At 39.7% G+C, this 11,153-nt stretch overlaps 2 protein-coding genes and 1 long non-coding RNA gene across 4 annotated transcripts in view; 1 reads left to right on the top strand and 2 right to left on the bottom strand.

The window, feature by feature from the left end:
- gaa (alpha glucosidase) overlaps positions 1-1,126 on the bottom strand; it is a 9,615-nt gene extending 8,489 nt beyond the window's left edge. Inside the window, 1 exon segment of the mRNA XM_032538154.1 lies at positions 1-1,126. This exon segment is cut by the window's left edge and continues 4 nt beyond it. Coding sequence (XP_032394045.1) covers positions 1-404 — 404 coding nt within the window. The 5' untranslated portion in view covers positions 405-1,126.
- Positions 1-11,153, top strand: part of LOC116703430 (uncharacterized) — a 26,645-nt gene that overhangs the window by 13,602 nt on the left and 1,890 nt on the right. The window lies entirely within an intron of this gene.
- Positions 2,955-11,153, bottom strand: part of samd9l (sterile alpha motif domain containing 9 like) — a 9,936-nt gene continuing 1,737 nt past the window's right edge. The window contains exons 2-3 of one of the 2 annotated variants that reach the window (XM_032538146.1): positions 10,684-10,747; positions 2,955-7,751 (exon numbers count right to left, since the gene is read on the bottom strand). In XM_032538146.1, coding sequence (XP_032394037.1) covers positions 3,124-7,751; positions 10,684-10,687 — 4,632 coding nt within the window. In that variant the 5' untranslated portion in view covers positions 10,688-10,747 and the 3' untranslated portion in view covers positions 2,955-3,123. The remainder of the gene's footprint in view (positions 7,752-10,683; positions 10,748-11,153) is intronic. The other variant, XM_032538147.1, reaches the window with a different exon arrangement.

The following is an 11,153-nucleotide window of genomic DNA, read 5'->3' on the forward strand; positions in this document are numbered from 1 at the left end:
GGGTACAAACTGGGGTAAAAGCACCAAGGTGGTCCATCAAAGTTATGCAGCGGGGCATAACAGCATCCCCTCTCTTCACACTCTCTCTGGCCGAGAAGCTTGTCCCTGGCACAGTCAAACCGGCTCTCTGGGGCCATGGTGCATTTATCATCCCTGGATATATCAGTCTGTTGGGAGCTTTTTGGGTGGACTCCTCTTATTTCCACTGAATTGTTCTGTGGTTTTGCTGGCTTATTATTACTATTACCAAGTCTTTCATGTGCTTTGGTTTTATTTTGCTTAGCATAGACTGACCTAATCAGTCTGGCCTGATGGATAGACAAGTGGTTAATGTACAAACATACTGACAAAGCAATGGCCAGGAGGAGCCCAGCTATAGATACTTTAGACAGCAGACCCCCCATACCCTCATCAGCGATGCTCTGCCAGATTAAACTTTAGGGCACTTAAAGTGAGCTCTTAAATACACGACTTGTGCTTCATACGGTGAAAATATTCAATACTTACGCAATTTGTACCTATTTCAAAAAACCATTTGACCATATCGCTAAAGGAGAATTACTTACACCAGATTATATACCCATGATTCTGTTTTGTTTACGTTGCGGACGTTGAACCGTTTTTCATTGGCTCACTGGTAGAATGATTTGTTAGCCGTTAGCTTACGTTAGCTCTTAGCTATTAGTAGCTAGTCAGTTCAGTGTCGGAGCTCTTATTTTGCAGTTCTCTCTAACTAAATGCGAGCAGTGGCAGGTAAGCCTATGTTGCAGTGTAGCAGAACAAGCGGACTTTCTGTGAAATAAGAATTCTACAATGAAATAGCATGTCTGAAGGAGCCGAACCAAAAGGCACACTAACTTCCAACTACGGCAAGCATACTGAGACAAAAGTGCTCAAAAACCTAACTTGTCTCAGTCACAAAAACTAGTCTGCCTACTTCCAAAATGCTTCCTAAATAAGACACCCGACATTTTGGTTTTCGGGTCATTTTATAATTTCTAAAGCTACATGGTTTAACTCACACACAGTATATATCAGCAGACAGCAGCAGATATATACAGCACTGCTGTTTACAAGAAGGGGATGAGCAGACTCTATTTCCTAGCGCTTATATCCTTTAACGGGTGCAGCGGATGTTGGAGATCTTCTACCAGTCTGTTGTGGCCAGCGCTCTGTTCTCCTCCGTCATCTGCTGGGGCAGCAGCATCGGAGCCAGCGATTAAAAACAGACTGAACAAACTGATCAGGAAGCTGGCTCCGTGATCGGCTGCAAACAGGACACATTTGAAGCTGTGGTGGAGAGGAGGTCGCTGAACAAACTGTTATCTATCATGGATAACCCTGACCATCCTCTCCACCCCGACCTGGTCCAACAGAGGAGCAGCTTCTCTAAGAGGCTCCGACAGCTTCGATGCCGCACTGACCGCTACCGGAAATCATTCATTCCACAAACAATAACACTTTTTAACACGTCATCACTGGTGTAGAGGAGACTTTTGGACACCACACTACTGCACTAATGCAACCTGGACATTTGGTTTATTTAAATTTACATTTTAGCATATTATTTAACAGTTGCACATTTTTGTTCCCCCATCCTGTACATATTCAAATTTTGTTCTTTTTACTTTATTTATTATTTCATGTATTTGTTTATGTATATTTTCCATATTTCATTTACACTTATTTGTGCTTTGTGACGGATTTTTGCTGCGGTTACCAGGAATTTCCCATTTTTCTTGGGATCAATAACATCTATCTATCTATCTATCTATCTATCTATCTATCACAATATAGAGAGGAACAAGACAATGCTCTTTTGACTGTACTCATGTGTAAAATAAAGATAATCAAACACTGGCAATTATCACTCCTTATCTTTGCAACTAATTTACTGAACAAAAGATAAACAAACAATTTTACTTAAAACTGTAAACACTGCAAAGTTGTATTGCAATGTGTGTTTTCTTTCTTGCAGAAGTTTTCCATATGTGCATATTCTTTGGAACTAACAATAATAAAGTTCTTTGGACAGTGTTAAAATTAGTAGTTCCAAAGCTTGATCATGTCAATTTGTGTTTATTTTTTAAGTATAGACCTAAAACTGTCTTATAACGTCTGCCAGTTGCTGCACAATGAATAAATATAAATGAATGAATAGCTCCTAAAAAGACTATCACTATCCGTTGAGCAAGAAAGGTTGACGTAGTTTGTTCATTCATTAAAGTTTATTGAGTGTGACATTCAGTGACATGTTTTACATTTAAAAAACTGTTTACAGTCAGTTATTCATATTACTATCAAAAACATTAACATCACTCAATAGAAGTGTATAACATACAGAACAAAACTTTTAGCATTAAAAAAAGTGGTATACACTTTATAGTTTTTTATTTTAAGGACCAGTTTCTTTTCATAGTTTGTGTAAATATATATTTAATATCAATACATCCACTAAATTCTGAACTACACAATTTCTTTTCTGTTGCATATCGATATACATTTCTTCCCAACTGTACATAATATTGCTATTTAGCTCTAAAAACATGTATTGTTAAAACAGTGAAACAATTGCCATGACAATTGGTGAATTTAGTTTTGGAAAATGTAGAAGAGTGATAAAAAGCTGTCATGAATCAAGAATTACATCAAATGTGAGCCAATTAGCAAAATTTAAGCACAAATAGTCACTTAAGATACAGTACATTCAAAATGTATTTTGATGGTGTGAACTGCAGCCCATCTGGGAAGTACTAAATTTAGGTTGCATGGTTATTACTATTGTGTGAATCATGAAGTCATATACGTTAATACACAAAAACTGTGCTATGGGACTGTATTTGGTAGTAAACTTTGTATATGTATACAAGTATAACGGGGAAAATGTAAATATCAAGCTTAGAACCTTACAAAAAAATACATTATTCATACGATACCATGTGCCTCAACATTTTTTAAGTTTCATTTTTTACATACGTTGCCTAACTGACATACGTTACAAGAAGGCTTGGGTGTTTAAATTGATCTTTTCAATAATCTGTTCTTGCTCTTGGCAATAACCGGGGATAGGCCTATGCTTCAGCAAGTTGATGCACATCACATGTGATTGGATCATTGTTCAAACTATTGTTTCACAATGATGTTGCAGGCAACAGGGCCTCTGAATGTGAAGCCCAGGTAGAATGTGATGTTTTCATTACTATGAGGTACTGAAGGTACATGAAGAGGCAGAATATGGAACTTCTTTTTCTGGGGGCCCTCAAGGTACACAACTCCATCTTCAGTCCATCCAGACACACATTTCAGCATCTTGGCAATCTCAGGCTTTTTCCATGCCTCACCCCTAAACCACTTCATGCGTTTCTCAGAGACTGAGAACCCCTTTGTGACTCTTTCAACCCTTTTCTTCTGGACAAACTTATCCAATCCATTCCCACTGCCCAGAAAGAAATGGGTGTAAATCCTTCTTTTCCTTGGAGGAAAGTCTTTCATCTTGTTCCAGTAGCCTTTTTCCAGGTGTTCAACAGCTGATTGCACAATTGCATATTTGTTCTTTTTCTCAAGGTCTGTTTCATGATCCTCTGGCCAGAACAGCAAGGTTAGCAAGAACAGGGCATTTGGTAAACATTTCCTTTTATCAGCTGGGAACTGGTGACAAAGTGCCTGCAGAACGTGCAGAGGAGCTACCTTTTGAGTCTGTGGTGAAAGGCAGTTCAGAGAAATGTGGGTCATTATGTAATTGACAATATCCCTCTGACCAAATTTGGCCTTTTCTGGATTGCTTGGGTAGAGAGAAATGATGTTCTCCAGAAGAGGTACTGCATCCCTCTGGTCAGTTAGCTTGGAGAGAATGGATGTTATGTTACCCCCACCAAGATGATAGATGATCATGCGTTTTTGGAAAGGAGTTAGATTGCCTGGACTTTGCCCATGTTGAAGTGCAGTAGAATAAGCTTCACTGAAGTACTTCCCATACTCTGAAGATTTTTTTGCCAACCATGTCAGTGGATGGCTTATCTTCTCTTCAGGACTTTCAGGGGTCTCTCCTTCATCAGCATCAATATCTGTCTGGAAGTAACTAAGGTCTTCTGAAATCCATTCCAAGGCATCTTGCATTGTCTTGTGAAGTTTTTTCAAACGGTCATGAAATGGTTCCCAGGCATCTTCAACTTCCTTCGGAATGTAATCTGTTAATAAGTACTTCATACACTCTGAATGGCCATTAGCCCTGTTTGCAAACACTTGTGATGAAGACATCAGTTTGAGCAGGCTGCATCCAACCTCAACTTCAGAAAAAAATCCTGAGCTGTTAAGATTTTCCATATCTGCATTAGCTGCTTTCTCGCATTCTTGAAAACACTCCAGGGCTTTCAGTGCAGTCTCTATAGCATCGGCTATATTTTGGGCTGTCTTTGGTAAATTGACATTGTCAATTGCTTTGCATTTGGCTTGGAACCATTTTCTGTACACCTGCCCTTTTGTGTCGAGTATGTATGAGTTGTTGGGCAGCTGTTTGGCTGCCGTCTCTGCCCAGTGTTTTGCCTCTTCAAACTTTTCATAAGTATAATGAAGACGAGCAAGTTGTTGTGCAAAGAATGGATCCAAATGGAAACGCTGGAACGCTTCCTTGAGTAGCTCAATTGCTTTGTCTGGACTTTTCTCCTTTTCACACACATGCTCAATCAGAGGAGAGAAAAAACTATCATATTTGTCTCCTTTGCTTATTCTGGCTCGCCTTATGAAAAGTGCTCTCAAAAATGACAGATATTCCTCCCTCCCAAATCTGTGGTCAAAAAGCACGGTCTTGCAGAGCAATTCCATTGCTAAACTGCTTTGGGTCTGTTGGTCCCCCAAAAGTTGTTGGAGAATTTCTTTAGCAACGAGTGGGTGGATAATTCTGATTGATTCAATGTGCGTCTTGTCATCTCTAAGGTGCAAGAAGACTAGTTTAGCAGGTTCACTGAGTGATCTCTCAAACTCATGCTGGTGAAACCTTTCCAAGTGAACAGTTAAAGCAAGGAATGCTTCACAATGGGATTGAGAGATGAAAGAGTTTTGAACATAAGTGTTCAGCAGAGCTACATAGAGAATTAGGCGAGTGACAACAGATTGATGGTTAATGCCTTGAAGCAGATGTTCCACAAAATCATGAATGTAATCCACAGCGAATCCTTCACTCATTAAAACAAATGTCAGGATGAACTTAGGCTCAAATCGTTCTTCAAGCACCTGTCGCTTTCCAGCAAACTTCCTCTTCTCTTGAGCAGACAGTTTGTGAGTGACAGACACATTCTGTAATGGAGATTCCTTGCACCTCTTTTCTGGATCATGGGATCGTCTGCAGCTCAACAGAATGAAACATGGAGATACATACTGAATTCTTTTGGTGTGAATGGCAACCTCTAGTTCATTCCTGAGATCATCTAGATATTCTTTGTCTGAGTCTTCAATGAGGAGGAGCACAGGAAGACAACTCTGTGGATCTTTTTCTTCATATTCTCTTAATTCAACTGCATGCTGTGCAACAACAGCAGCTGAGTATGAAGGCTTCACAACTGCACACCTTAGATCTTTTCTCTTGTTCCACAGCACTTGTCTTGCCACAGTGCTTCCACCACTTCCTGGATGATGGTAGATGTTTATGCTGTTCACCGGAGTTTCATCTGCATTACGTTTCAAAGTGCTAAAGAGAAGGTCGGAAACATCGCGATAAGCATCTCTTTCAATTACATCTCCAACATACTTGCGCTCGGCAAGCCAGAAATTCAACCAGGTCACTCTTCCACCACGGTAGAACTGCTGTTCAATGTTTTCTTTCTCCTCATTGATGAAGTCTTCGCTTGTTTCATCAGAATGATCGACCGTCAGAATTTCAAGAGAATACATCTGTTCCTCTACGTGTGTTTCAAGAAGACATATCCCCTTTACAAAGACTGGCAAGTGTTTGCAGGCACCTGCTTTTACGGGTTGTACTTGCTGCAGAGTTGAATTAATGTGACTCATTTTCATCCCAACAATACTGGAATTGTTCACAGTTTCTGTTCCACATGAGCCCTCTGCAAAGCTTTGCCACTTCTGAAAGTTTTCCTGTGACTCACAGATGCAGATGATGTCTTCATGGCCTTCCATGTCTGTGAAAAACTCATTAAAAGTGTGCAAGAGTGGTTTCTCAACTGGTGATGTGAGAAGAAAAATGACCTGGAACGTCCCTTTTGGCAAGATTTGTTTACAAATCAGAGACACGGATTCCCGCAGGAAAGTCATTTTTGTCTTGATCCAAGTCATTTCATCACTTGGAGTTTCACTTCCTTTGAAGTCATTACGGCCATTACAAAAGATCCAGCTAGTTTGGTCGAAAAGATGCAAGTGGCTTGTAAATTCTTTGATGCTCATGTCCCCGGATACTCTATAGCTCTGCAGAGAATGCATGTTTGCAGCATGATGCTGAAGGTATCTACTGCAAAAACCCGATTTCTTTGAGTCTGGGTCAAAGTCAAACACACAGAATATGTTCATGTTAAGAAGCCAGTCAATGTTGCAAAGGTCATCAGGGTTGAACTTGTTTGTGACAAATATGAACCATTTATCCTTTTCCATGAATTTCTTCCCACAAGTCATTAGCATTGTGAGTTTTCTTCCGAGGTCTTGGCATAAGTCTGGCGCACTGAGGAACTGACTTTTCTCTGCTTCTTCTCTTTGGGCATCCCGATCTTTGACTCGCTGGTAAAAATCACTTAGGTCTTTCTCTGTCACTGGCTCTGTTTTTGAACCGATCCTGCGCAGAATTGTTTCTTTCTCAAATTCTACTTTGTTTGTTGACTCTTTGAAGTTTGGCAGACGAACTGCATACACCTTGTTCTTAACAATACCCATTGAAGGCACAATGTCAACCTCTACCACATACCTCTTTTCTGTACTTTCTCGATCCATAACCTCAATGAACCTTGGTGGCCGCACACACTGGCGTACATGCTCTTTGTCGGAGGAGAAACTCCTTTCAATGTAGTCCAAAGCATCCACATAAATGTCTTTCTCTGGTATAGGGATACCAACTATCTCACCATGCATATATCCTGCATCCTCCTTGCTATCCATCACGCCAAAGTGTATTGTACCATTTGATCTGATGTTCATACAGCCAGTTGCAAATTTAAGGACCTCTTTGGCAAACTTAGCTTGAAGTCTTGTGCGATCTAATGCAGCAGCTACAGAAAGAGACTTAAATTCATGGCATGGAGATGTCAGATTAAAAGCACCTGATTCAGGTTGCAGAACTCTGTGCTTTACATATATGAAATCAATCCCTTCTTGATCAAATGGTCGTGGTCTGCAATCTTCCTTTGAAGTCAACACACATTGTTTCTGAGCAGTTTGTCTGTCCTTCGAGACATCTTGATCTCTCTCCGGAGTCTGTGCTGTAGGACCTCCACTTGTGGCAGGATTACATTGAACTGTTTCTTGATTAATCCGTTTCGGTTGAGTTTTTTGGCCACAAGTCAGCTCTTTTTTCTCTTGAGACCTTTGCTTGGATTTGATGAGCTCATCTCTCTTTTGAATAACCAAATGAGCAGGCCCTAATTTCATTGAAATATTTGTCTTCAAAAAGTCCTCATTCAGTGCAAGAAGGATTTTTCCATCTACTTCTTCATCATACAGTTTTTTTATGTACTGCTCCTTCACTCCAATGGACCTTAGCCAAGTGCTTACTTGAGATTCAGTCCAATTCTTGGGTGACTGCTCAACTTCGTCAGCTGTGTAGTGAGAAAAGACAAAACAATATGTTTGGTTACAAATAATTGGAGAAGCAAGATAGTTTTATTCCACAATTGAAAATTGGCAGATGTTTGGAAGTAGCACATGCTTTAAATGGGACAGCATTCTACATTTTGTCAACACATCTACACAGATTACCTGTTACTATGGGTTTCCAGGGGCATTGGACTGAGGGGGAAAAGGGGGACTGAGTACCCAGGGCCCTCACGTGAGGAAGGCCAAGAAAGATGCTAGAATGGATAGTTGTGGATGCGGGGAAGAGCCCCATAGAAAATGCCTTTCTGGAGGGCCCAAACCCTTTTCTGCTATGCCCCCTGTGTGTTTCAGATACCACTATATAGATGTACTGTCTCATTCAATCAATTGTCTGGGAGGTTTAACCTGCCAAAGGCCCACTTCTACATATCACACACTTTGTGCAGTCCCAAAGATCCTGCTTTGTCAAGGCACAAATTTATTAACTTCAATTCATTAACCAAAGGATCAGTATCAGCTCTCTTAATATCAGAGCTTCAAACACTGGCTGGCTGTTGCCACTCTTCTAGATGCTACTACTACTAAATACTAAAAGGGTAGAGAGAGGGGGGGGAATGACATGCAACAAAGGGCTGCAGATCGGAGTCGAACCCTTGCCCGCTACATCGAGGTTTAAACCTCTATTTATAGGCCCGCTCTGCCAACCGAGCTGTCCAGGCGCCCAACCCACACAGTCTTAATGACTTGAGAGCATGTCTTGTCTGAAGCAATCAAAAGACATATCATTTATGGTTAGCGAAAAATTTCCTATTTACACATCCAGCGGATACAGAGTAATGTTAGCTAGAGCCCTGCACAGGCTCAAAATCTAGGCCCTAACCCGGCCTTGGCGCAAGACACTCAGTCTTACAATAAAATCCATAAATAGAAAACACCTCAAGCATATCACAATGTTAAACAAATAATTATCACAACCAGAGTAAATGCACTTTTGAAAACCTGAAGTAGGATGCTGCAGCTGCTGCTGCTGCTGCTGCTGCTTGGTGCACGGAAAAACGAACATGCTATACAATCTAAACAAAGCCATTTAGAGCCCAAACAGTCTCTTACAGAGCATCGTAGAGAAAAAGCACAGCCTCCACAGTGGAAGGTTATAGTCCAGTCCTCCTTTCTTCTATAACTCTTCCAGCTGTGTTGAAAATATGCTTGCAGCTGCTGGTGGGCTGCTTGCGGTCTCGTGTTGTTTCTTTTAATTTATTGGATGTCTAAAACATAAAAAAAAAAGGTACTAATGTTCCTAATTTGGATTTTTCTGGCTACACTGCGCCTTGCTAGCTTGGTCTTGTCTTCTTCAGCTGCTAATTACTTCACTATGTTCACCAACTTATCGCTAACTTGTCTATTGTTGGGTGTTGGGCAAGTAGAGCACAGCGGGTTTATCACAACTATGCTATACTATCAAAGCGTTTTTTGCTGAAGACCGCTGCTGATTAGAATAAACAGTGAAATTGGTGTGCAGAACCAAAGCAATGTGTTGACAGACTCTAAAATGCCCCGTGTAGTTGAGGGCAACTGCAGAGTGGAGAGATAAATGAGGTGTTTGCCACCGTAGGTGACCTCTTTCATTTTACAAATAATCATTTGACTCATCGCCAGTATAAAAATACTTATGAATGCAGCATTCAAAAATGGGTCGCAAAAATAAAATTTCATTAAAAAATAAAAATGTTTTGGCCACTGACAGGCTCAGATTGTTATTCTGAGTGTTTTGCAACATCATGGAAAGGATCCCAAAAGATAGACCTTTTTAATAAAGAATGAAACCCTTTAAAAAAAAAAAAAAACAGAAACAGCTCTGTGATCGCTATTGTTAAAACCATTATACTCCATTTAAAAAAACAATACTTTTAGCATGTATGGATCCAGCACATTTCCAAATGTAAATCGGTAAATTTTACTTTATTTCAACCAAACTAGAGTGGCGATTGTTGTAACATTTGAAAGACAAACCAAGATGCCTTTGGATAGTTTTATTTTGTTTGTTGACTCTGAATGAAATGTATTTTACAATGGTAAAATTACTGTTTATTTAAATAGAGTTTGGTGTGTTTGGCATCACCAATTTCGGGGATGTTTTTATGTTAGAAAAAGGGTCTTACTCTTCAACATAAAGGTTGACCTCTGTAGGGATTGTTTCCATAATGTTGTCAGACACATGGAACAATAATCTGAACATTTCAGTGGAAAAAAAGCACTTTTGTGGATGTATATTGAAGGTGCTCAATTGCCCATTAACTTACATCATAGATGGATTCACCACTGCAGACTAGGGCTGGGTAACAAATTCAATACTTTTTAGGCCCCGACCGAACTGCCTCTAATGTATTGAGTATCAAAAAATGCCTCGTAATTCAAAATCTATGAAGGACATCTCATCTGTGTCAATGCACCAACAAGCAGCAGGCTTCTCCCGAGATGTAATATTGTGTGATTGGCTGTCTAATGTTACACGTTGCAGAGGTAGGCAGGAAAAGCTCTCTTTACACATAGAGTCTGGGCTCATAGAAGCTGAAAAATAAATAAAAAGATTTTGTGTAATGTTGTAATTTATTTTTATAAAATTGGTATTAAAAAAGTGTTGATTAGGATCTAATATTGAGGTCACCGTATTGGTATCAAATACTTTGAACAAATTGCAGCTCTACTGCTGACTGCAGCAATCTGGCACAATACTGGTCCCATCAGTCACTTAAACACATAACCTGGAAAAATAGGGTCCAGTTTGAAAAAGAAAAAAAGTTATCCTTTTAACAATTTTTAAAAGCAAAGAAAACAAAGATAAATGCCACTGCACACAGATCAAACTACTACACCTGAAAAAGGCCATCTAGTAAAACAAAACAAATTATAAAAAAAAAATGTCACTCCACTCACCCATGATGTTCGTTGTCCTTCTGTCACATTATAAACTTTGGTGTTTAATATTGTCACCTTCCATCTGCAAAAGAAAACGTCATACGGTTACTTTCAGACGATTATGATCGTGACATGAAACTGGCTCACATGTAGATTTATCGAGTCAAACGTTGTGGTAAAAATAGTAATCCCAGATATTTCCCCCTTTGTAATTTTTTTTTTTTATTTTGAATATTTTTCAGCGCCCATGGACGTGAACGTGGATTCAGCAAAAAAATTAAAACTAAATTCATAAATTCACTGAGTAATACAAACCTGTACAAACATAGAGCTAGGGGAGCTGCAGGGTCGGGTGATAATTCTCTAGTTTATTACTACAAGTGAGCCTCTTCATGTAAGTAGTCATGGGAGTCATCGTAAATAGAAAAATAGTGATAGGCTATCCTCCTTTTGTGTTGTCTTCCCGTCAACCATGAAAAAAAAGTTAT

The sequence above is a fragment of the Etheostoma spectabile genome, chromosome 15 (genome assembly GCF_008692095.1).
Source record: "Etheostoma spectabile isolate EspeVRDwgs_2016 chromosome 15, UIUC_Espe_1.0, whole genome shotgun sequence".
Lineage (NCBI taxonomy): Eukaryota > Metazoa > Chordata > Actinopteri > Perciformes > Percidae > Etheostoma > Etheostoma spectabile.